This window comes from Rattus norvegicus, chromosome 1 (assembly GCF_021556685.1).
Source record: "Rattus norvegicus strain SHRSP/BbbUtx chromosome 1, alternate assembly SHRSP_T2T, whole genome shotgun sequence".
NCBI classification, from domain to species: domain Eukaryota; kingdom Metazoa; phylum Chordata; class Mammalia; order Rodentia; family Muridae; genus Rattus; species Rattus norvegicus.
Window position 1 is genome coordinate 193637889 of NC_141534.1, and position 26584 is coordinate 193664472.

General features: G+C 42.8%; 1 protein-coding gene across 5 annotated transcripts in view; it reads right to left on the minus strand.

Annotated features, from left to right (window-relative positions):
• Xpo6 (exportin 6) overlaps window positions 1–26584 on the minus strand; it is an 89396-nt gene that overhangs the window by 33847 nt on the left and 28965 nt on the right. For 2 of the 5 annotated variants that reach the window (XM_087659581.1, XM_087659583.1), the window contains exons 5-10: window positions 21931–22090; window positions 18721–18798; window positions 15079–15532; window positions 11577–11610; window positions 11304–11430; window positions 2404–2513 (exon numbers count right to left, since the gene is read on the minus strand). In XM_087659581.1, the coding sequence (XP_087515707.1) occupies window positions 2404–2513; window positions 11304–11430; window positions 11577–11610; window positions 15079–15085 (278 nt within the window). In that variant the 5' untranslated portion in view covers window positions 15086–15532; window positions 18721–18798; window positions 21931–22090. Of the gene's footprint in view, window positions 1–2403; window positions 2514–11303; window positions 11431–11576; window positions 11611–13527; window positions 13658–15078; window positions 15533–18720; window positions 18799–21930; window positions 22091–26584 lie in introns of those variants that run through there. The other 3 variants (XM_087659580.1, NM_001011935.2, XM_087659584.1) reach the window with 2 other exon arrangements.

Sequence of the window (26584 nt, forward strand, 5' to 3'; positions counted from 1 at the left end):
AAGGGGTTCACAGAACATGACACAACAACTTAGGTTGCTTCACACACCGTTTTCTTCCTCTTCCTGTAAAACCCAACTTTCTATACAAATGCCCGGCCCTGTGGATGAGCACCAAGAGAAAAGGGAGAACAGGCAGCAAGCTCTTTCTCCGTGAGCACTAACTGCAAGCCAAGGCCCCACATGCTGGCTCAGGACTTTCATCCACAGAATGGGGAAGATACAACCACTCCCAACACAAAGGAACAAATGGAACCTGAGATCTGGGTTCTCTACGCCACTACCTCTAACTAATGAGCAGGACAATCAACTCCATCCGTGGTTCAAATACAGGCATTTATCTTATCACTGGTCTCTGGGTCCTGAAGTCCCACCAGCTCTCAGCCAGAAACATGATCATTCTCACTGAGCAAGCAACATGCAGTTTCCAACATGTTCAATTCCCAGCTCCTAACCACAAAATAAATCTCAGTAATTTGTACTTCAAAGTCTGTCTGTACCCTACAATGCCACTTTGTTGTAACGAATGATGCAAAATTCAAAAACCACAAAGAAAGGAACTGAGCACTGTCTTTGTGACTTAACCACACCTACATTTCCCATTTGAGATACCAAGAAAACAATTTCTGACTACTTCCTATACATGAGTCTGTTTTGAAGTTTTGGCTTAAGTCACAAACGTGATTCTGAAAACATGCCTGTGTTACTAGATGACAAACATTCGATCACATTTGCATGCTCATAGTAAAAATAAGTATGGTAATCACCAGCACTAATGATCCTTATCAGCTACTCCTGTAACAACACTGCTCAGTTCTGATACACTAGGCAGAGGAGTGACTCCCAAGCCCTGAATTCAGAAGCTTTTGCGCTCACACACTGCTATGGAGATGAAAATGTAAGGCCCAACTTAGGGCGGAGGTCAGTGTCCTCCTCTGTACACACAAGCAGACTATCTTGGGGCTGCTCTTTCAGTCCGCTCCTTCAACTACACTAGAGTGTTAAGTACGAAAAAACAGGTCCAAGGAGGCGGCTACTGTTTAACAGAAATCAGACCAGTTTAGAGGCTTTCATTTTTCTGCTTTGCTAAAGGTGTGTGTATACATATAAATATTTAAAAATTAAATCACTCCTATGTGCAGAATAAAATAAAATCAGCAAATTATTTATTATTTTATAGGAGTTCACAGTTGAGACTTTAAATTAGAAAGAGATCCTGGACCTTAAAACTAGAAACTTGTAATGACAGTGAGACTTTTAAAGTTATTCCATAACTTATATTACTATATTAACATATAATCTTAGTGACAAAAATAAACAATTATGACTAAAAAAAAAAAGCCACGAGGATAGAGAAATGGCTCAGAAGTTGAGAATAGCTCTGCTCTTCTAAGAATACCTGATTTTGATTCCTAGCACCAACAGAGAGTGGTTTACAACTCCCTGGAACTCCAGTTCTGACACCCTCTTCTAGCTTCTATGGGTACAAGTACCTACATGGCATATAATCTCACACACACGCACGCACACACACACACACACACAAATAAACAAATAAACCTTTAAAAAATAAGTCATAAAAATTATGTTTGATAAGGAAAACTAAAACTATCAATGAGAAAATTTCCTAGCATTTAAAGGAGCCAGCAAGAATTCCTTAGCATATTATATATTCTCCTATGTAGCTAAAATGCTAACTAAGGTTTATGCTGCTAAGAAAAGCGGCTGTTTAACCTTTCCTGTGTGTGGGTCCTGCCATTACTAGCATGCTGAATTCACACGCTTCCCTCCCCCCTCCTCTCCCTGACCCATGGCACAAGCATTATACTGGTTAGGAAAGAAGCTGGGTGTAGTGACACACCTTTAATTCTAGCACTCAGGACGGGGAAGCAAGTGGATCATTCTGAGTTTAAGGCCAGCCTGGTTCCACAACAGCCAGGGCTACACAGAGAAAACCTGTCTTGAATCCAACAAACAAAACAAAAACAACAACAACAACAAAAAACAAAAAAAAAGGAAAAAGAAAAAACAAATGTGACCCATCTCAAAGTTTAGAAACAACATAATGAGCTCTGATCTCCTCCCATGTCACTTATCTGGGAGGTCAGCCCTATGTCTGCCACACTCTGAGCCCTCTACACCTCCAATGGGCTGTAAAGCAAATCTCAGGTGTCATATTACTTCATCCAACAAATACTTACTGTATCTCTAAAACTAGGACCTTAAAAGTATTATCATACCTACAAATATTTAAATGTATGTTACTTTTTAAAAAAGAAAATGCTCAGCTGCTCTGGGCAGCTTCCTTGATTCAGTTCTACTGAGCAGGCCCAGCAGCACGGCCCCTGAGGGCACAAGAATAACTGGCAACAGTGCCTATCTGTTTATCGGTGTTTTGAAGTTTACCTGTTGAGAACTGCTTCCTTGTCTCCCAGACGACTTTTAATTTTACTTGTCAGATAGTCCAAAAACAGTGTCCAGATATCCAAACAAGAGAAGTAACCTTCATGAGTGGGCTATGATACAAAAGAAATCCAGACAATGGAATTATTTAATGCAACTATTATGCTTAGAAACACACACACACACACACACACCAGAACAGCAAAACCAAGGCCTCCAGTCCCATCTTAGTAACCTTCGCTAAGGATTCTAGTGAGGCATCTTCACTAGTAGACCCTGTGAAATGGAAAAGGATAAGGGCAGCATGGAACACCTCCTGAGGAGACTGCTCTGGAGAGCTTACAGCAGGTGCCAAGAAAACAAGAGCCTGTGTGGAGAGGGCTCTCACAAGCCACCTACTTTGTATGACTTGTGAAAAAGAACCTTGAGCTCTAGAGGAAACGTTCAAGGTCATCAATAGAGGCAGGCTCTTCTGACCACAGCTGTGTCCTTTTTATTAAAAACTACCACAAAACCAAATGTAAGTCAGAGTGCCTTCAGAAGCAGTACAATGGCAGGTCTTTCTACACACAGGAGACTGAAAAGAAGCTATTGAGTAGCATCCGGGATATTATGCTTCATGCAAACAGGCCAACAGCAACATCAAACCAGCTGACAAAGACAAACAATAGAGGAGAAGAGTTGGGGCCCTGGTTCCTGGATAGTTAGCCTTAGCAAATGTCTTAAAAGCCTTGAGAATCTATTCATGCAAAACCTAGGAACCACAGTTCTTTCTTTCCTTTTAACCTGTGTTCCTCTCCACCTCCTAACAGATTAACTCTGGTCACCTACAAGAGTCCTTTGATTCTGCTAGTTGGTCACCTCACCATGCCCCGAATTTGGGGGAAAGAAGTTTGGTAGTGCAGGCCTGTAATATCAGCTAATCAAAAAGCTAAGGAAGACAGATCTCAGGCTTAAAGCCTTATTGAGTCATAGAGTGACTTTGATTGTCAGCCTGGCCAACTTAACCAAACCCTGTCACAAAATGCAAAGTGAAGACTAAACTTGGACTGGCGTGGGGGGTTGATTAGCATTCAAGGCCCTTTGCATTCCCTAAATCAGGCATGACAGTACATTCCTATACTATAATCCTAGCACTCTAGAGGCAGAACAAGAGGACCAAGAAGGACCTTAAGGCCAGCCTGATACATAGCAAGTCTGAGGACAGTCTGAGGTACAGGATTCTTTCTCCAAAAAGAAAATATATCACAAAAACAAAACAAAACAAAAAGGTTTAGGGGTGTAATTCAATGAGGGATGCCTGTTCCTGGCATGTGTGAACCTGTTCCTGGCATGTGGGAAGCACTAGGATCCTTGGGGCCCAAAAGCGAGAGCTAGAAAGAGAGAGTGAGAGAGTGAGAGAGAGCCGGTTGTGGTGGCGCATGCCGGTAGGATTTGCTGAAGGAGGCAGAGGCAGGAGGATCACGAGAGAGAGAGTGAGAGACAGAGACAGAGAGATTGGCTGAAGAGATACCTTAGAGTAAAAGTGATAGTTTTGCAAACCTGACCACCTTAAGTTAGATCCCAGGGTGGAAGGAGAAAATCGATTCTCAAAAGTGGTCCTCTGATCTTCACATGTTTGTGCCATTTCCATGCACACATGACATAAATACACACATCATATACACACAATAAATATATAAATAAGTAAATTTTTAATTTTTTAAAGAAAACATGAGCTGTTTCTATTAAATTTAGTTTTTGTCCACTGCTACATACTGGGAAGAAAGACATTCAACTAAGGAGTTGCACCAGGGAGGGTCTGGGAGCATACTTTTGGGATAGTTTCTTAATGTTTGATGTACAATGCCCAGGACAGTGCCACCTCCATGGGGAGAAAGTCAGTAAGGAACCTCCATGGTTCCCCCCTCTGCTCCTGCTCGGCTTCCTGCCCTGACTCACGCAGTGACGGTCTATGATGGGGACATGTAAGCCAAATAAACCCGCTCCTCCCCAGGCTGCTGTTGGTCATGGTGTTTATCACAGCAACAGAAAACAAATTAGTACAAGATTCCCTCTACTTCTGATCCACAAGGAAATTCAAAGTCTTCAATGACATATAAAGAATTTTCTCAAAGAATAACTAATGAAGGAAGGGAGGAAGAAAAGAATCAAGCAAGCAAGGAAGCAAGCAGGACACAGGGAGTAGGGAACTGAAATCTCTGGCAGGAAAAATATAGTTAAAATGTAAGTTTTTTTCTCTTTCCTTTGAGTCTGAAGCAAGAAGATTACCAAGATTTCAAAGTCAGTAGAAAGTCAGAGTAAGATCTTGTCTTAAAACAAAAGTAACATATAAAAAAATTAAAATAAGCCATGATGTAGCTCAGCAGAGCATGTATCTAATCTGCTTATGACTCTGAGCTCTGGTCCCAGAACCAAAGAGGTAAAAGATGCTAAATATTATGCAGACAGCCGTCTCACAACACACAGAAAGCTAAAAGGATACCCCACGCCACCAAACTGTCCACACAATAAATCAAACCCAGAGAACCAGGGAAAATGGACTATCGAACCATGGAGAAGTAACACAGAGTTGATAGATTGGCCCACTAAAGCTGTCCATAACAACACCTACAGTCTTGTCACAGCACTGACTTGCTGAGCTCACAGTGCTGACTTGCTGAACTCCCCTCAAGTAAGTCACCTCACTGTCTTCTCTTGGTTTGAGATACCCTTTGGTCCCCTGAAAAGTATGTGCTGATCAGATGCACATGGAAATGTTTTCTAAAAGCCAGAACAAATAAACCTTATGGTTTTGCGCACACATGCACACATGCACTCATGCATGCACTCAATGTACAGATACATAGCTAGAAACATGTGCCCTTCTAGCCCTGCACAGCTGGAAGCACTACCCATCGCTCCTGCATCTGATGGAATCACTGTAAGAGCCAGTGCCCTGCCCACAGGCTGTCTATGTGCTGGCCTTGGACAACAGCTATGGATGCAGAGGATAGGCTGACCTGACTTTTAGAATCACTCACATTTTCAGAACTCTCTCTGATCCATTTATTAAAGTAACTGTATTCAGATTTACTTTTCTGATTCTAGGGCTAACTGATCACATATCAGTTGTGCCTTCAAATGGTTAGTGGTGATTCACCATTTGTGTCAGTCTTTGTAGCATCCCTAGAAAGTGAACATTTGTTTCTTCATATTTTACAGTTTTGAAACCCAAAAAGTAAAGTTGCCCACTCAAGTCAACAGAACAGCTAAGGGACAGAGCGAGAACTTCAGCTTCCAGTGTCCAGAGCCTGTTCTCTGTACTGAGCCACCCCAGGTATAACTTTGGGGAAGGAACAAAAGGAAATGAGCAATTTCATGAGGGATTTGGTGAGAACACAGTGAGACAAGGGGCTGGAAAACAGAAAGCTCAGCCTTACAGATTTACCCCAAAAGACACAGCAGCCAGAGTCATATAAAAGCAAGTGGGTGGTACGAAGCAGCCACAGGACTGCAAAGCCTAGACTAAAGAAGGTGGGAAGGAAGCAGAAAAGGAAAAGCCGCTGAAAAAAGACACCAGCCTTCTCCAACTGCTTCTTTCTGCTTCTTCCATGAATCTGAGAAAAGACATTTCCAAGTACACGCCACAATACGGTCTAAGCTAAAAGCAGCCTTTCCCACTTCATAAATAGGAGACTGTGACAAAGAGCCCACTGTGAGTGAGCATAGAACTGGAAATCCTGAGAATGCTTCCTTTTTTTTTTTTTCTTTCTTTTAAATTCCCCCAAAGCTGAACTCTACCCTGGTCTTAATGTACAGCATATGTTACATGGCAGTCTTTTACTCCTATCACAACATGATGCCATCTTGGTGTAGAGATTAACTTGGCTTGTGCCACAGTTAGGGTTTCTTTGCTATAATAAAACACCATGACAAAACAATTTGGAGTGGGAAAGGTTTATTTCAGCATACAGTTCTCAGGTCACCCTCTTGAGGTAAGCCAGGCCAGGAACCTGGAGCAGGAGTGGAGGAAGGCTGCTTACTCATGTGCTCCTCCTCCTAGTTTGCTCAGTGATGTTCCTATATACCCTAGGACAACCTAGCCAGACAGTACCACCCACAATAGGCTGGGCCCCGCCCCCTAAGTCACCCATCAAGAAAGTGCCCCACAGGCTTGCCCATTACAGAGCCATCTTATGGAGACATTTTCTCAATTGAGCTTCCTTACTCTCAAATGACTCTGGTTTGTATCAAGTTAATACACACACGTACACATAACTCACACATATACCCATAACTCATACACAAACACACACACCAAAAAAAAAAAAAAAAGTAACAATAATAAACTGGACAACACAGCCTAGTAGTTGTCAGTTAGCTTCAGCAGTCAACTTGACAACAAACCCAGTCACCTGGGAAAAGGAGAACATTCCAAATAAAGAATTGCCCAGATCAGATTAACCTGTAGCCATGTCTGTGAGGCATTTTCTTAATTGTAACTAATACAAAAGGACTCAGTTCACTGTGAGCAATGCCATCCACAAGCAGGTGAGACTGGGCTGTTTAATTCAGCTGAGCAAGCCAATAAACAGCATTCCTTTGTGGTTTCGGCTTAAGGCTTATCTTGAGTCCCTGCCTTGGTTTTCCCTCAATAACACTGTAACTATAACCTATAGACAAATAAACCCTTTCCTCTCTGTGTTACAGTCTTAGTGTTTATCACAGCAGCAGAAAGCTAACTAGAGCAGTAGCCATAGCTACTAATGAGCAGAATATAGTGACAGCCAGGTCTGTATATAGCAATGGAGCTATAGCGTCCCTTAATGGGGGATGTCCAGAATCCTCACCTAGGAGTCTACCCATTAGTCACCTCTCCCCCCACAATTGCAGATTACTTTGGGACATGCTAGACTGTACAGGAAGTAAAACGCTAACTAAAAAGCTGTGACACAGCTTCCATGTGGTCACTCTCCATAATGCAGTGGGAGTTTACAGTGATGTAGCTGTTTGAGGGTCACCCGTGCTCCTGTAAATAAACTCTTGCCCATAAATATGTAATCAATCCCTATAAATCTATAGGTTCACTACTGAGTCCTGCGTGGTCATGAAAGGGATGTTATGACATGCCTCCTACCCTGGAGCAAAGCCAGCAGGCATGGGCCTCCATGAGTATTGACAGTTGCTGGGCATGTGGCTTGTTTCGGGAAATATTCTCCCTGCCAAGGTCATTGGGGAATGTTCTCTCTGCCAAAGCTACTGATTCCCTGATAATCATCCAGGAAGAGAGGGTATGTCTATGTCCTTAGTAAAAACTGGTAAAGTAAATGCTGTGACCTTCAGGACAGACCGTAACACTGTGGGAAAGAACTCTGAAAACATGAGTTTAAAAATATATAAACAGGATTTCTGAACTATGCAAAATATAAGGATGTAATATGAACTATATGTGGAACCAGCTTCATAGACCTAAAAGAACAGAGGCAGCTGCACTATGAGCCAGCTTGTCAGAAAGATACAAAGGCAGGCAGATTCCTGAGTTGAAGGTCAGCGTAGGACAGATCGAATTTAGGCACATGTGTGATGGAAGAGGGTGATCTCAGAAACAGATCCCACCCAGCTAGCTTATTGTCTGTACTTAAAAGGCAGACAGATAGTTCAATTCATTTGCAATGTTAAGAAAAATGTGCTTTTTCTCTTTTCTTAGGATTCAAGGAACTAAGATTAAAAAAAAAAAATGCTGATTGGTAGGATAGTCAAAAGGGAACCTGAAGTGGAAGACTGAATTAATATGTAAATAAAAGACTGGGGTTTGGTCTTCGAGAGCTGAGCTGTCTGGAGATCTCTGGAGAGCTGTCTCAAGCTGTCAGCTGTCAGGCTATTAGCTTGTAACCCATGATTGACTTCCAATTGTTCTTTCACAGTTCCTGAATACCCCTTCCTCAGAACCCCTCCCTCTCCAAGCTGAGGCTAGTCCTTGGGAGTTCACCAAATTGACTTTTGTGAAATTATAATTTGGTCTGTTACAATTTGGGCCCTATCTGGGGTGAACAGACATTTGTTCCCATCTCCCCAGGAAAAGTTAATGCTCTGTTCTACCTTTCCTACAGTGACCCAGCACAGAGCTTCTGCCAACTCCTGTTCCTCAGCTTGGTGCTCAGCAAAGTCCAAACCTGAAGCTTACTCTCCCACAGTTGGTTGGCGTGCATCTAGAAAGAAGGTTCTTTTATGGGAAGCCTGAAGAACAGAAGCAAGCTGACTGACAACAATCTCCAAGTAAAGGGAAGGAAGGGGGCTTGTTTGCTTCTTGACCATGTCTGACTCTTTCTTTCCCAATTCTAAGTGACCTACAAATATATAAAACCATCACCATCAGTTCAATGGAAAACATACAAGTCTACTGAGAGATACACACTGGGAATGGCCCTGACTTATCCCTACTGTAGTCCATAGTCCATCTTCTAAGATGAGAACATTGAAAGCAACAGAAATAAAAATGAGTTGTGCCAGGGCACAGACTGAACAAAAAAAAAACAGAGCTTACACACAGAACTGGGTCCAATGAGTTTTAAGGAATGTCTTTTCCCATATAAGCCCTATTTTCCGACCTCAGCACTAGCTCTTTAACCCTTCTTTCTGCTCCAGCTAAGCTATAGTTTCTAACTGACACTTGATTCACCTTCTTTCAAATGCTCTTTTAAGACATCTCTGAATCTGTCTCAAAGCTTTCCCATTCCAGCAGCTGCTTTCTTCCTCCATCCTCACCTACCATCTCTTCATTAGCCACCCCAGCCTCTGCCCACTGAGTGATCTGGTACACACAGGATGTTTCACTTCTGGCTCTGCATGCATTAACCCCTCCACCCTGACACTTCTTCAGCTTGAATCCTCCTCTATGACCTCCTGCTCCATTGTCTGCTCCCAGGAATGGTTCAGCTCACTGCCACCTCTTGGCATTCCAGTTTTTGCACGCCCTGACCCTCTTTCAGAACAACCATTTGCTTTTTTTTTCCACACACATACTGCACTCTCAGCCTGGACCCTTGCAGCTGGAAAACTGGCTTTTGTTTTGTTTTGTTTTGTTTTTTTTAGATCAACTTTTTCTCCTCATCCTTCACTCACCCAGCAGTGCCATTCCAGGGATATACTAATAGAAAGCTATCTGACTACATCAAAAAATATATTCAAGATTATGTCAGATGGGCTGGTGCCTAACTGTAATCATAGTCCCAGAGATGCTGAGGCAGGAGGATTACCACAAATTCAAGGCCATTCTGATATATGTAGAAAAACCTTATCTCACAAATAAGCAAAGAAAGGACAGGGATGGTGATACACAACTGTAATATCAGCACTTGGTAGGTAGGGGCAAGAGACTCAAGAGCTCAAGGTCATATTTAGCTCCACAAGTTTAAGGTCAGCCTAGGCTACATGAGATCCTATCTACAAGCAAAACAAAACAAAGACTGTTTGATCCATGATTCATGGTTCCCCAAAACCAAAAAGGCCCAGATCGGCAGAGAGGATTCCCATTTAGTAGAAGACAATGATTATGAACAAAGCACTATATCAAACAGTTATACCTCAAGCCAGACCAAATAAATACACATCACATGGTTTCCTTCAGAGAAATTCTAGAATAGGCAAATTAACCTTTGTTGTTAAGATCAAGCTGGGTTATTTCTAGAGAAGGCAGGAGAAGAGTGGGGAAGGGAAGCACATGTACAGAGATCTCCAGTGGTCAGTACATTCTTAATGTGAATCGTAGTTCTAGGGGCTATACTCATTTGGGGAAAATTCAAACTGTGCACCTATGGTTGATGTGGGGTTTTTTTGTTGTTATTTTGTTTTGTTTTGTTTTGTGTATGATGTGGTGCTTTCAATGAGAATGGCCCCTATAGGCTCATATATTTGATTATTTGTTTCCTAGTTGGTGGACTAGAAAGGATTAGGAATAAAGTGGCCTTATTGGACAAGGTGTGTCACTAAAGATGGCCTTAGAGTTTTCGAAAGCCCACACCAGGCCCATCCTTGCTCTCTCTCTACCTACAATTTATGAATCAGATGTAAGCTCTCAGCTACATCTCCAGTGCCATGCGTTCCCTCCTGCCACTATGTTCCCTGATATCATGATCAAAAGCCTCTAAAACTGCAAGCCCCCAATTAAATGGTTTCTTTTAAAAGTTGTTTGGTCAAGTTGTTCAGTTCTCAAAGAGACTGAAGCCGAAGGATTACCACATACACAGAGCCATTCTGAGCTATGCAAAAGGTTATGTATTTAGCTCCTAAATGAGGACAAAACTAGGTGCCACCCAAACTTAACTCATGAGTATTTCACTGTAGTCTTCTTGAGAACTTTAGTAGCAGCTCCATAACAGAAAGAAAGCCCTGTAATTATGTTAGGAACACAACACACACACACACACACACACACACACACACACACACACACACTCCCCAACCACCACCACCACAACAGCCATTAATTGGGGGGAATGAGGGCCCAGAATTTGAAAGAGAACAAGTATATGGAAGGGTTTGAAGGAAAGAAAAGGAAGGGAAAAATGAAGTAATTATATTATAATCTCAAAAAACAAAATATTTCAAAACCCTGGACCTCAGATTTTTCCTCTATCCCGCTCATCTAGCACAATTAGAAGGGACTACAGACTTCAATCCTGGCTCCACACAGAACTGTATGTCCCTGGGAACCTTGCTCCCTGTGCCTCAGTCTCTTTACCCATAAAATAGAGATTATATGCAAATATAGCAAGAGCTACAGCATAGGGCTCTGACAAAGACTGAATGCATTAATCTTCCTACAGTAAAGTCTACAATAAATGCCAGGGAAGAGGTCTTTCTCCTAGAAATAAGAAGGAGGCCCTCTGTTTAGGAAAGGAAGGCTAGTTGGGGTGCTTTACCTGGTGAAACGTATACTTGAACAGAAGGGTCAGGAACTCCAGCACAGGGAACTGGGAATAGGACTCGATTCTTCTTAGGTGAACGCTCACAAAGAGCCGCAGAAAGTCAGTAAACTTCTCAACGTAGCTACACAAGACAAGACAAAGGGTGCATAAGAAATACAGCCGCCTTTATAGAAGAAAAGTTAGATTCAATCAAACTCTTTCTCAGTACATCACTATACAAACATACAATACATTTCAGTTAAAGACACAAAGGCCTGCAACAATTACCTACGAGACAGGCAACCCTTCATTCCATTATCACCTGAAACACAGCAGAAAAGCAGCTTTAATCCTCAGACACTATCTGTCCCTGCTTGTTACAAACTCAAGCTCACATACCACATTCTTACGCATTAGTGTTAGGACCCACTTAAGGGGGAAGAATTGCTGCTGAAAGGGGCTGGGGAGATGAGCCCATTTTCAAATCTGGCAAACCTAAAAAACTCAGGTCTTTGCTTGGAGGCTGTATTAAGTTAAAATGCACTAGGCAGAGACAGAACCAGTCTATCCAGAGAGGACAGCATCTACATAAATACAGTGAGGTTCACACTCCAGTTTCTGTCCTCCCCTCTGACACCCAGAACTAACAAAGAACTGCTACTGCACTCTAAAGTAACTTTCCAGTCCAAGGGAGGAGGGCTGCTAGAAGGCAAATTAGTCTCATGCTTCCATTTTATAGGTGAGGTTCCGAGAGGTAAAGTGGCCCACCAAGATCCCTCAGCCACCTCCCAGCAGAGGATACTACCACTCACTCCCCGTGCAATGCCCTTCCTGTGCACTGTGGAGTAGCACCTCAGTTCACCCATAATCCCCAAGTCACTTCACAGCTGAGTGAGCCAGGCACGGTTACAAGGTAAGAGGTTTCTGTTATTAAACACACAGTACATTATCACTTACATGTTTCAGAAACTGGCATTTTAAGTCCCAATACAAAAAGTGATTAGAGAGATGGGAACATGCCTTCCCATTTCAAATTCCAAAAAACTATCTGGACATACTAGACCGTGGCTGAATATTAACTAATGTGAAAAGGCAAATCTGAAATCATTAACTGTAAAAAGCAGAGATACATGAAATAGCAGAAGGGAAAAAAGACCTTTCAGAAGAACCAAACTGGCCCAGAAATCCAAAGTCTCCTGCTGTCCTTAGGGAGGCCAACCCTCCTGCCTGGCCTCTAGATGTCTGGCTCATAGAATAAGACATTAAATATTAAATCATCTGGTTGGGATTTTTTGTTTTTTAAGATGGGGTCCTGCTACGTAGCTCTAGGTGGCCCAGGAACTATATAGACCATGCTGGCCTCAAACCTTCGGTGACTGACTCTCCTCTCTCTCCCTCTCCCTCTTACTTTCTCCCTCTCCCTCTCCCTCTCCCTCTCCCTCTCCTCCCTCTCCCTCTCCCTCTCTCCCTCTCTCCCTCTCTCCCTCTCTCCCTCTCCCTCTCCAGTGCTGGGGATTACAAATGTGAGCCACAGACCCAGCACTAAAACTGATCTTGAGAAAGCAAAGTACAAAGCAACAACCTCTCTCTCTGCAACCTCCAGGAACTCCTGGGGACAGCAAGTTCTCATGGAGCATATGTACTGTTCCACGGCTTTTACATGGATCTTCAGGGGCAACAGCCAGCCAGCAAGCCAGCGTACTGATCTTAAGGAACACTTATTAACCATAAAAGAAAAGTACCCATCAATCTTGTTTAATCTTCAACCCAAATTTAAAAATGCAAGCTATATATGGGGAACCATGCTGTTAATCCTAGCAACCCAGTAAAGCTAGGTTAGGAGGGATGCCGCAAGTTCAAGGCCAGGCTGAGCTACACAGCAAATTCCAGGCCAACCAGGGGCTGAAACCTTGTCCATAAAGAAAGAAAGAAAGAAAGAAAGAAAGAAAGAAAGAAAGAAAGAAAGAAAGAAAGAAAGAAAGAAAGAAAGAAAGAAAGGGTCCCTGCGCAAACGAGAACTAGGCTCCTGCACAGCTGATACTAGGGATGTCTGCACCTCACTTTCCCCCTCGCCCACCCTCCTGGTACAGGTGCTAATGTAAAAGTTAAAAAGGGCAGGAGGAAGAAAAAAAGCCAAGGACCTGGTTAAGCAGCTCCTAAATATCTGACCACCAACTAATGGTTTAGAATTAGTTAGGGACCAAGAGCTAGGAAGCAAGCACACACTGGTTTCTGTCACCTTTCTGCTTCCAGGCACCTCTCAGCTGTCACTTCGAATCCAGGACAAGTCAAAACAAACACAGTTGGTATAAGCAGTTATATACACTTTTATTAACATATGAAGACAAGATGACCTTTCTTTATCAACGCTAGAAAGAATATGAAATTGTGTGAATTGTGAGACATTTAAAACCATACAGAAAGGTACTACTAAATAATAAGGGGAAATCCTACTGGGCGGTGGAAAGATGGCCCGGGTAAAGGCACTTACTGGCAAACCTGATCATCGATCCAAGTTTGATCCCAGGGATCCACATGGTGGAAAAGAAAACCAATTCTAGCAATTCTGGTTTTTACACACACACAACATGTGCCCACCCCCAACTGCAAAATAAATAAATTTTTTAACAAACAAAAAAGATCCTATTGGATGGATTATTAGTACTTCTGTGACTATAAAAATCAAATGTTTCAAAAAGTTTATTTACAATGAATCAAACCAATCTTCCACTCAGTTTTTAAGCAGGAATTTAAAAGCCCCACTTTAAATGACAGATCTATCTTGAGCTGGGGCAGCTGACTTTGCAGCTTACCACACTTACTCTAGACAAAAGCTGAGCTCACTCATCCCTAGATAACAATCAGGCTGCCCCAGGAAGTCCAGAACTGTTCACTAGCGTAATACACGCAAGAGCTCTGGAGTTTCAACGCCACACACTGTTAGAAGCACAAGCTCCAGCTGCCCTTCATCTTTCACAGCAGCAGCACCAGATTATCCAAGAACATGCTGTGGCCTCGCTCCTACATCCCATGGGCACATCCCATTATGTGTGGCAGAAAGACTTGCCTGGCAGACACAGGCCCTAGCACCACTGGAGTTGGAGGAGAGAGTCAGAAAGCCGTAAGATAAACAGATAATATCAACCTGCAATGGTAATAAAGAAACCTTGACTCAGACTAAATACTTTACTAAGGTCATCTTTTGTACTCAAGAAAAATGAGTCTGAGGAATTTTAGGTCAAGAAGGCAGTAACCAAACAATACAATTCAAGTATATGCCTCTAAACCATACCCACTCTAAGATGTCTCCTATCTTGGATCAACAGCTATCATTTATGTGAAACTCAAAATACTAAGAGCATTCCTATACTCTGCAAGTCCAGTAGTGAAAACCAACAAGCAGTAGCAAGTGAGAAGGGTGATATAACCCTGTACCTCTGCAGACCGCTTCTGTTCTTGCCTATGAAGGAGCCGCACTCTCACTTCCTGCACACATGAGACCTGCAGGCAGACAGTGAGGAAGAGGGACAGAGTATGGACAGGACAGGAGGTGGATGGATGGGGAAAGAGACAACAGGCCTACACTACACTAGCACTTTTCACACTCAGTTCACTTCCCTTAACCACCCAAGCCCTTCTAGTTCAGTCTGAACATTCTGCAACACCTACCTTTCTATCTTTATTGGTAGCCCCATATTCTGAAACCAAAGGTGGTTACAGACACCACATGACATGGTGTGACAAGCAGCCAGGCCCTTTCCCGGACAGGACTCCCGCCTGTTCTCATTACCTCTCATCGAGTTCCTCTAGCCTGCTCTTCACCGTGTGGGCATTGTTATCCTTGGTGATTTTTTGCAGGAGGTAGAAGGTTTGTTGGAACATTCGCAATAAGTACTCCTCAAATTCCATAGGCACACAGTTCTTGGACATGAGTTCATTGATGCAGGACATGGCCAAGACCCCAAGTCGGCCACGCTCCTGACCCAAAACACAGTTCTGGCTGCTGCCATTCACTGACGCCATCTTTCTGGCCCGGGTATCACAGCCAAATCGAGCAAAGTGGAAGATAGTGGTGAGGAGGGATGGGGTGATGCTGGCAGACAGAGGAATCCAACTGAAGAGGTGGGCCAGACACTCCAAGGCCAGGGAACAGACATACTCACTCTCCACATCCAGGATGGGGATGGGCTGGTGCAGCAGTTTGGCTGAACTAGGACTCTGCAACAGGTTACTCAGTAAATCACCTGGAAATTCAAAACATGCTTTTACAGCACCCCGTACCAAACCTCTTGAAATACTGCAATGAATTCTCCTTTTCCCAAAACACTTTAGTCACCATAAAAGCAAACCCTAAAACCAGTATGCTTTATAGTCAATACAACTAAAGATAATACCAAAACACCACATATAAAATTAAAGACCACGTGAGTTATAGGCTTAAACCAAAGACAAAGCTTCATAAGAAAACAAAATGGAACATGAAAATATGACCACACCAAGAGAATAAAGACTTATTAAAACAATCACAACACAAACCTTGACAAAAAATACCAATGAGTTGTTGAACAACATATCATCAAATAATAGTTTCTTATTGATGAAAAGGATGTAACCAGAAAGATAGCTAACTATCAGAAGTCAGCCATAATTCCTAACACCAAAAGAACTAAAATTTCAAACACAAAGAACTGTTGCCCACCACTAGTAGCATCTACATATGCAAGTAGGTGGTAGGCATGAAGAAACAATTTTCTATAGACTTGCAACAGATCAGCCAGCTTATTAAGATGTGCAGAGTTTGGGCTTTAGAAAATGTGATCTAATAAGCAAAAAAGAAAAACAGCACTGCTGGCAACATCGCATGGGGCAAGAGAAGCCAAAAGAGTCCTCACAGAGTTCTGTCACAGAATCTGGCCCTCTAGAATCCTGTCACCACTTCTGTCAATTGACTTCCTAGCATATTTCAAAGCAACTCTCACACAACTCTATGGGGGACAGATAGAGGCTCTTGTATAGGGGCAGCTGGGAGTGATCGAGGCTCCTTAGTGAAGCCAGAAGACAAACAGAATACTGAGGACAAGCACCTCATACAACAACCATGCAGAAGTTTGTGTCTAAGGGCACAGGGCAGACAGCACCAGAGTACAACACTACCATGTTACTTATACAGTAAATGTATGAACATCAATCAGTTTCCCAAAGAGGCCATGCACTATATACAGTTAAATGTTTTGGGAAAGGGAGAATTAGAGAACAGGTTTGAAAGGGAATTAAACACAGACACAGACACACACAGAGACAGAGACAGACAGACAAAGACAAACAGACAGACAGGTAAAGTGGGGGTTGCAATGTCTCAGAAAGTCAATGTCCTTCTTGCCAAGCCTGCCAATCTAAGTTCAATACCCAGTATCCATATGGGAGAAGGAGAAGAACCAACAAAGTCGTCTTCTGGGCTATGAGACAGAGGCAGAAGGAGAGGCAGGCACACATAATTTACCAAAAACAAACAAGCAACCAAAACAAAAATTGAAAAGAGAAATAAGATTAGTGGGCAGAAGAATTACCCATGGAACCCTAACAACCTCGAGTAATTCCCAGAAACTACATAAAAAGCCAAATGCAGTCAGTATACACATCTATAATTTCAGCACTCCTATGGCAAGTTCAGAGTCAGAGACAGGAGAATCACCGAGAAGCGTAGGGGCCAGCTAGCCTGGCATGCACAGCACAGCAACAAGAGAGCATGCCTTGAGTAAGGTGGAAAGGGAAAAGGCATCCTCTGACTTCCACATGTGCAACTCAGTACACATGTACCAATGAACAAGACCACATATATACCAGGATGATTTAAGTGCTATAGGCTGCGGAGCATAAAGAAGTTCATTACCTGTACTGATAGTGTAAACTTTTAAATTTAAGTAATGCTACAAAACTTCAGTTCTCTTTATATCTGCAAAATTTCTTCTTACTTATTCAAATACTGCAAAAATGTGTATCTGCTGAGCCACTGAAAATACCTGAAGATAGTCACTAAGCACAAAGGTCACACATTAGTGAAGGCTTGATATATGCTCTAGAACTCCATGTCTTAAGTACTGTGAAAAATGACTAATGGTTTTTAATCTGAGTATGATACACAGATTAAAGTAGTGTTCTATGAGTAGCCCTAAACCCAAAACCATAGTGTGTTCTCAGTGATACAGGATGTCTATAAGAATCTCAACTCCCATGTTGTGATGGTTTGTATATGCTTGGCCCAAGGGGTGGCACTATTAGGAGATGTGGCCTTGTTGGAATAGGTGGTCACTGTGGGCATGGGCTTTAAGACCCTTGTCTTAGCTGCCTGGAAGGCAGTCTTCTCCTAGCTGCCTTCAGAACAAGAGGTGGAACTCTCAGCAACTCCTGCACCATGTCTGCCTGGATGCTGCCATGCTCCTGCCTTGATGATAAAGGACTGAACCTCTGAACCTGTAAGCTAGACCCAAGCAAGACTTATAAGACTTGCCTTAGTCATAGTGTCTGTTCACGGCAATAAAACCCTAACCAAGACACATGCCAACAAACTGTATGAACAGCCTAGGGCTTAGAAGTTTAATTCAACAGCCCACTTCCTTAAGGGGGTGGGAAATGCAAAAGTATCTCTTATCATCATATCAGCTTTTATAGGACAGAAAGAAATATGCTCTTTCCTGTGCCCCACCTGGAAATCGTTTATAGCATCTGGGATAAGCAGAATCACTTACCCACTGTTTAGAGACTTCACTGAATTACTCTTACATCCTCAATTATTTACATGAAAAGTGTAAACTCAACACTATTGCACATTGGTGCTCAATTTGCCCTGGCAATATGACCTTTGTCCCAGTCAATAGAAAAGATAGCTTTCTCTCCCTTTGTCATCTCAAGCCTCAGCTTATAGCAAAACTCAGAACAAACAAAACAGCCAGGGAACCTGAAAAAAACAAAGATGTTACAAAACAGAAGGGATGGCAAGTATAATCCGGCAGGGGCAGGCAAGGTACTGGTAGGAGCAGGTACTCAGGCGCCTGGCAGCCTGAGTTTGATCCCCAGCTTCTGAACATTGCTCTCTGGCCTCTACACAAGCATTGTGCACAAAATAAATAAGTATAAAAAGTTTTAATAATAAATTGGCAGAACAGAAGTGAACGGCACAAGATGAAAGGTGTCATCTTCATGACGGATAAGCAAGAAGCAATACGTGCTATTCAAAATACTGCATTAGAAAGTACAACTATCCAGAAGGAAACAGTAGAAAGCTAGCTCCTCAGAAGACTTGGGCAGAAAGGCCAGAAAAGATTAGAAAGAACGAACATCTGCATCCTAGGTGGATTAGATTCGCTATTGCAATTCCCAGCTGAGACCCTAACTACATTTAGCCAAAGATACCATAGAGGGCAGCAGACCATACCACTTTCTCCTGATGTCGGGGATGGTGGTGGGGTGGCAGCAGTAACACTGTGCTTGTCCCAGACAGTTTCCAAGATACCTACCAAAAAAAAAAAAGGAACAGTTTGAGAGATACTAAGTCCAACATACAAAAATCAAAATTAAAAAGCCTGATACCACTGACCAAACACCAATATTCATATCTCCCTTCCTCTCTATATGTCTACACAGTTGTGCCTTTCTAGTCCACTCGTTGCTATCTCTCTTCATGCATGTAGGTGTACAGTGTACATGTTTACATGTGCATGAGCATATGCACATGAAGGTCCAAGATTGATATTGAGACTCTTCCTTGATTGTTCTTCCACCTTACTCTTTTGAGGCAGGATATCTTTCCTAGTATCCCTAGGGAGTTTGCTCTGGGAGCCGAGCCTGAAACTAAAGGTGTCCCACTCCCACTCCAACCCAGCTGGCATCTGTGTGAGTCCTAGGAATCTGAACTCTAGTCTCCTTATTTGTGCACCAAGTGCTTCAACCACTCAACCATGTCTCCAGCTTCGTTTGACAGTCCTGTCCCAGTGCAGCATGTCTACTGTTCCCTCTGGACCTTACAGTGTGGCTTCTCCCCAACTGTTTCTCCAACCTTGTTCATGACCGCTACATCTATCAAGGGTCACTTTCACACTTACCCTCCTGGCCATCCTGGTGTTCTAGGACACTATCCAAACCCTTCTCTGGCATGTGGTGTCATTCTCTCAGCTTGTCTCTGGTTCCAAGCCTCATTACTGCCACCCTCTGCCCAGCCACCATTCAGATCGTTGACCATTCCTCTACTTCCCTCACTAACCTTCTTCTCCTATCTTACTCTCTCTGCTGGAGAAACTGTCTACTGTGTGGCTTCAACCAAATGTTTCCCAGCACAAAACTCATTTGACTCAATGCACCAGCTCTATGGTTACATGAAAGGGATTTAGAAAGCAGACAAGGAATCCAGTCAGGATAGATCAGTATACCCAAATGCTTCCTGGGTCAAACCACTTGCACTCTTTACCCCTGCGAACCTATAGGATGATCCCAATACCTTCCTTACTGGGTGTGGTGGTTTGAGTAGGTATGGCCCCCAGAGCCATGTATTTAAATACTTGGCCCATGGAAAGTGGCACTAGTAGGAGGTGTGGCCTTGTTGGAGTAGGTGTGGTCTTGTTAAAGGAAGTGTGTCACTGCAGGGACAGGCTTTCAGGTCTCCCATGCTCAAGCTCTGCCTAGTGTGGAAGTCAGTCTCCTCCTTGCTGCCTTGGATCAAATGAAGAAACTCTCAACTCCTTCTCCAGCACCATGTCTGCCTACAAAATGCCATGCTTCCTGGCATGATAATGGACTGAACCTCTGAACCCAAATGCCAGCCCCAATTAAATGTTGTTCTTTTTAAGAGTCACTTTGGTCATAGTGTTTTTTCAAAGCAATAAAACCCTAAGAAGTTGGTACCAGGGACTGGGGTATTGCTGTGATAGGCCTGACTATATCTTTGTTTGAAGGAATGTGGATTTGGGGACTTTGGATTAAGAAAGCAGTGGAATGCTTCAAGGGGGAATTAATGGGCTATCCAAGTAGGAATATAGAAGACATTGGTGCTGAGGGTGAATTGAACTGTGGGGGTCTGGCTCAAGAGGTTTCAAAGAAGAATTTTAGTATGTTGCCTAGAAACTTAATTCTTGTGACATTTTGGTAATGAATGTGGTTGCTTTTCGCCCTTGTTGGAAGAATCTGCCTGAATCTAAAGAGATTTAGATTAATTGCACTGGCAAACAAAATCTCAAATCCCTATGGACAAAAAGTTGATTAGTGATTGCCAGAGACTGGAGAAGAATTGTGACTTCTTGTGGACTCAGGGTTGCTTTCTGAGGTGATGGAAAATGTTCTGGAATTAGAGTTGATGGCTGCAAGACTTTCAAAACCACTTAAACTTGCTCTCAATGCTTTATATGTATACAGGAATAAAATGCAGGGCAAGTGCACAAGATAAGTTCCTGATTATAAACTTAATGTCCAGTTAACACCAGTTCCGTGTGCTTTGAATGAATAGATGCTCTGAGACTTGAGTTTCCATCCGGGATTAAGAGAAGGATTGGATAGGAAGACGTGTGTGGCACACAAGCTTACTACCAACAAACATTCCTTTAATCAATGTTTTAAAGGACCCACCAAACGCCAATCCCTAAAACAGACATACAAAAGGAAAAAAGCTCCAGAATATCCAAATAGAAAAGATACAATATGGAAAAATGTCTTCCCACTACAAATTAAGAAGTGATTTCCAGGCACCTCAAGGGCCTAGTAGCTGAACAGAAGAAACAAAGACTGGGTTGAGGGTTCCTGGGCTTGGAAGTTGGAGGAGAACCAAGAGATTTGGAAAAAGGTGGAGGAGGAAAAAAAGACACCATGGGTCAAGGAGTCAAGAAAACATGGCCCTGAGGGCTGGCCAAATGAAACTAAAAGAAGCCCAAATGAAACAAAGTAAGTAATAACTCCAGGTTATCAATAAAAAAGTAGAATTGAGTAACATCGAAGGTAGAGATCTGCCCAACTCTTATGCTGTTTAAGGTTTATTGTAAACCATAAAAGCTGTGTGTCTTTTATCCAGGAACTAAACGATCAAAGGCAGGGTAGACACAGAATTGGGATTAAATAATTTCTACAATACATCCCAGTCTTCAGGGATGTTCTTGCTACCTTCCTGCCTCACTGTGTGATAGACTTCCTCTCCTCTTTCCCCTTGCACAGTCAGACTGTGATCAGATAGCTGGGATGGAATGCCACATAAAACTACAACCTAGGGCACAGGGGTAACCCCACAACTCGTCTCACTTTTCTACAGAGGAATTTTTTTCATCTTGCTACTCCCACTTCTAATCTTAAATTCAAATTATGTTAAATAAAGAGCTTGCACTTACCTACTTAAATTACACTATAACATGCGAATCACATTCCTAAGACCTGGCCTACATATGTACCTCATTAGTCACACAGTGAGGACCAATTAAGAAAAGACTCTTAGAAAATTAAGTTACAAATCTCCTCTGAGGTTTTACCATGCACTAGACTGTGGCCCTGAGCGATAGGAAACCAGAACTAAGCTCTTCCCACATTTACACTAAGTCAGTGATAGCTAGAAGACTAGCTCTGCACATCTGCAGCCGACCTGTCTCAAGGCACCACCAAAGCACTCACTCACCTGTCAAGAGCCCAAGCACTGTCTGCACCTGGTCCAGCAGCAGCTTCCGCAACTCCTCCTTCCGAGCCACACTGAGATCCTCACGGGGACAAGCTAGCTCTTCCGAAGTTGTCTTCAACATGATCAGCCCAAGGGGGGTTGTCACAGGGGACTGGATCAACTGCAGGAAAAAGCAAATTCTGAGCAGAATAGAACCAATGAGTTACAAAGAGGATTTGCAAAACTCAGCTGTGAAGGGCTGAGCTCATGAACAGACCACCTTAAGCAACACTTCTGCAAAAGACTCATTTATGAAACTTTGTTTTACTAACCATTCAAATTTTATTCTCAAGTTCTCAAATTCTACCAGCAGGCACTTAAAAAGCAGCTGGGAACAAACAGGACAAATTTTGTACAAGTCTCACCCAAGTTTTGGTTATTTGTAGAGATACTTATATACTGAATGACAGACAATTCTGTCATAGACAACTACTGTATCCTTGAAAGACCTATTGGTCTTTTAAGGTTACACTAGACCTAAAATTTCCTATTTTCTACTAGGTTTCCTGTAGTTTCTCCATGGTTAGATATAGTTATGACACATAACAACATACTGTCACAACTGCCTGTAGCATTCAGTGTGATGATATGTGGTGCAAGTCTATAGTCAAGAAACAACAGGCTACACCACACAGCCTCGGTAGACTAGGCTCTTTCTACCATGCAGGTGTATGCAAGCATACTCTACCACAGTCAGCCAACTGCACTTTTCCCAGCATCCCCCTGTCAAGGACACCAGGTGATATGCATGGCAGTAATACAATACTTTACATACCAGTGATAATATAGATCAATTGTGCGACCTTTTCAACATTCACATTAAATCAGCTTCAGAGTTCTACATCTTAACATTTTTGACCTTAGCATGTTGCAAGAAAGTTTAGAATTAAACATGAGGCGAGGTTAGGTGTGTCACCACACTTGTTATCCCAGCAGCCAAAGACCAAGGCAGACAAATCAAAATTCAAGGCAAGAGACAGCATGGCGACTGCAGGCAGAGGATACCAAGGCTGACAATCTAGGTTTGCTCGCTGGGACCCACCCGGTAGAGGCAGACAACTGACTCATTTATGTTTCCCTCTGACCTCCACATGCATGTTATGATATCCACATACATGTTATAATATCCACCATTCCCTTGCCAAAGGACACAAATACAATTTTTAAAAAGGAGTTTGTTTAAGGGCAACATGGACCACAAAGTCGTCTCAAAATATTTAATTAAAAAGGAAAAGAAAAGAAATGTGGCAGAGCAACACATCTGTAACATTAAACAACTACCGCGGTCACTGAGTTTTAGAGACACGACGACGTAGCCCAAGCTGTTCTGGTACTTGTGGCCGTCCTCCTGCTTCAGCCTCTCAGATGCTGGGATTATACGCATGTCCAGTTACAGTTAATTTTAAAATACTCATTTAATAGATTAAGTAACTATTTCTATCCCCTGTAATACTGTCTCCAGCAAGAGATGGAGAAGGAACACTTTCAAAAGCATGATGCTACTTAAAGCACCCTACCGGTTTTTAAAAAATTCAACAATATTATTAAAAAGTGAGCTGTTACTTTTATAAAGGTGGACAAGTATCTGTCACAATTAAAAAGCAAACCACTGTACCTAAACCTTTCTTCCAGCATGTGTGACTTTAAATGTGGCTCTTCCCTGCTGTATCTTCCCTATGCTACACAAAGTTTCTAAGCTTCAGAAAAAGAAAGTTAACTGTCTTCCCATCACAGACTACAGAAATGTCTATCCCTCCCTGAAGAGCAAGAAAAACACCCAGGGGATGGATAGCACAATGGCGCAGCAGGTTTGTTTTTGTTTTAAAAATAAGCACCTGCGACACAAGACTGATGACCTAGACAAAGTTCAAAACTCACGATGGAAGCTAAGCTACCATGACAGGGCATGAACACTGGTGTGTGCCCACACATATTCCATCTCCCTTCCCTTTCTCTCCTTTTCCCTCCCTCCCTTTTCCTCTCACACACAAATCATTTTTTTTAATTCAGTAATGAAATTCAAGGGCAATTCCATTATACTCAGAAGCAGTCCAAGAAAGCCAGTAGCTGACAATAATCCCAGCAATTACAGGTGAGAATTCTCGAGTCTACCCAAGAACCAATCAGGAGAAAGGGGGAAGGAGAAAGGAGGGAAGGAGGGGGGAGATGCTCTCTATAAAGGCAGCTCTCTTGAAAGCTAAAACTTCTCAAAACACCCTCCACATGTTCTTTATTCTATTCTATACAAAATGTTATTATTTCTAACACCTTCAAATAATGTCTGCCTCAGTGTAATTTTTGGCTAAAATAAAAATAAGAGACCCTCTTTAAGGCTCTCTATGTAGGTATTTCTGGGTTCAACCCTACTCTGAGATTTTTCCTTCCTTTTGCCTTTTTCTTTTCTATGTCTATTTTCAACTGAGCACTTACTTTTTTAAAGAGGGGTTTAAAGTAAGTGTGTGTGGGGGGGGGGGAGAGATGTGTGCACATGTGCACCCAGCTATATGAACTTATGTGCACAAGTGTCTAAGTGCTTGCAGAGGCCAGAAGAGGACATCAACTCCCCTGAAACTGAGCTGCCTGTAATACTGGGAACTGAATGAACCTTGTTCTCCTGTAATAGTAAGTACTTTTAAGAGCCATGTCCATCTCTCCAGCTCAGATAATCACTTTCCTTTAACTATGAAACACCTCTGTGCTCCTCACCTACTGTCAGACACTCTACAATATAGAAAACCCATCTTAAATCTCCTTTCTTTATTCAAAGGAAAGAAAGCACAAGCAAGAATCCGGTGAAAAAGAAAGCATCACTAGGCACGGTGGCACACACTGTAACATTGGCACTAGGGAAGCAGAGGTAGCACTAGGATCGTGAATTTGAGGGCAGCCTGGACTACACAGCAAGACCCTCAATAGTAAAGGATTTGGCCAGAACTGTATGGCCCTAGGTTCCATCCTGAGAGAGAAGTTAGGAAGGAAGGAATTCATTCTTCCTGACTTATTTCCTTTTTTGGCAGTACTAAAGACTAAACATATAGGATCTAAAACATAATGAAGTCACTCTTGTTCGGTGTGGTTGCACATTCGTTGTGTCCCAGCACTCAGGAGGCAGAGACAGGCTGCTGACCTCTGTGAGTTCAAGGCAAAGGTTCTCAACCTGCAGGTCCAAACCTCTTTTCACAGGAGTTGCTTAAGACCATCAGAAGACAGATATATTTACATTACAATTCATAACAACAGCAAAATTACAGTTCTGAATTAGCAACAAGAATTATTTTATGATTGGGGGGGTCATAAAAAAAAAAAAAGAGCTGTATTAAAGGATCACAGCATTGGGAAGGTTGAGAACCACTGGTTTAAGGCCAGACTGGTCTGCCTAGAGAATTCCAAGCCAACCAGGACCACATGAGACCCTGTCTCAATACAAATAAAAAAAGTAAGTCATTCTTGTGTTCTCTACTTGGCTGTGGCTGATTCTGGGGCTTCAGGAAAGAAGAGGGAACTGGCAAGAGGACAGAAGCATGAAAACATGTGGCCCATAGAGTTCACATGGGGATAGAGCCCATTCAGGCCAGCCTACTACTCTGCTCCAACTCTTACATGATTACATCTGATGGAAATACTTACAGCTGCAGTGAAATTAACCTGTGCCAGTCCAGAAGACTGAGATGAATAGTTGGTACCAAAGCCTCAGACATCACACTACCCCTGCCCTGGCCTTGCTTTCTTGTCATCTGATATCCTTTTGAGCTTCATGTGGCTACACCATCAGCTACCCTCCTGAATGGTGAAATAGCTTAGCTGTGAGCAACTTCAATACCACTTTGGGGCACTTTTGCCTGACCAGTGGCAGCAGCCCAAGTAGGTGGAGGTGAAGCTTTCATCTAAGCAAAGACCAGGTATAATGACCATTCCCAGCACCGCCACACTCAGGACTGGCCTGTCTCCACTCTTCTCAAGACATATTCAGAAGAATTCTTACCTGGTTCCCTTTGTGCTGACATGGCCAGCCCTGTAGCTAAACCCTGGTTCTAAGGCATGACCAAAATTTGGGAAGGGCACCCCATTTGAAACCACTCAGATTCCCAAGACAAGAAATACTACATGATTCAACTTCCTTTCTATTGGTCCCTGGTCTTTCAGCGATGCCTCTGTGGTCAAGCAGTTGAATTTTAACAAACAGATCATCTATCAAGTGGTCACCATCATTCTTAGTTTGTCAACTCTGCACAGTAACCCTTACCATCATGGTGTTCTGATTACCTGACAGAGTCAGCCAAGATGTTTTAATTATACAGCACGGAAAATCATCTCCAATAACGTCTCCCTCATCTTTGCCATTGTTTTCACCATCACCTGGCTGGCTGGCTTGCCCTCTGGCTCTTACACCACACCCTGGAGCTGCTCACTCGCGCCTTTTTCATCAGCACTACCTCAACATCATGATGAGGATGCCTATCTTCTAGACCTGCCTCATTTTGCGCATGGCCCACAAATTCCTAAGAGCTGGTGGATGATGGACATACTGACAGAGAAGAAATCGAAAGCTCAGAGAAGGAGGCTGCAGCAAGGGAAGCAATGGCCACCCATCCTCAATAAAATCCTGAGTGGCTAG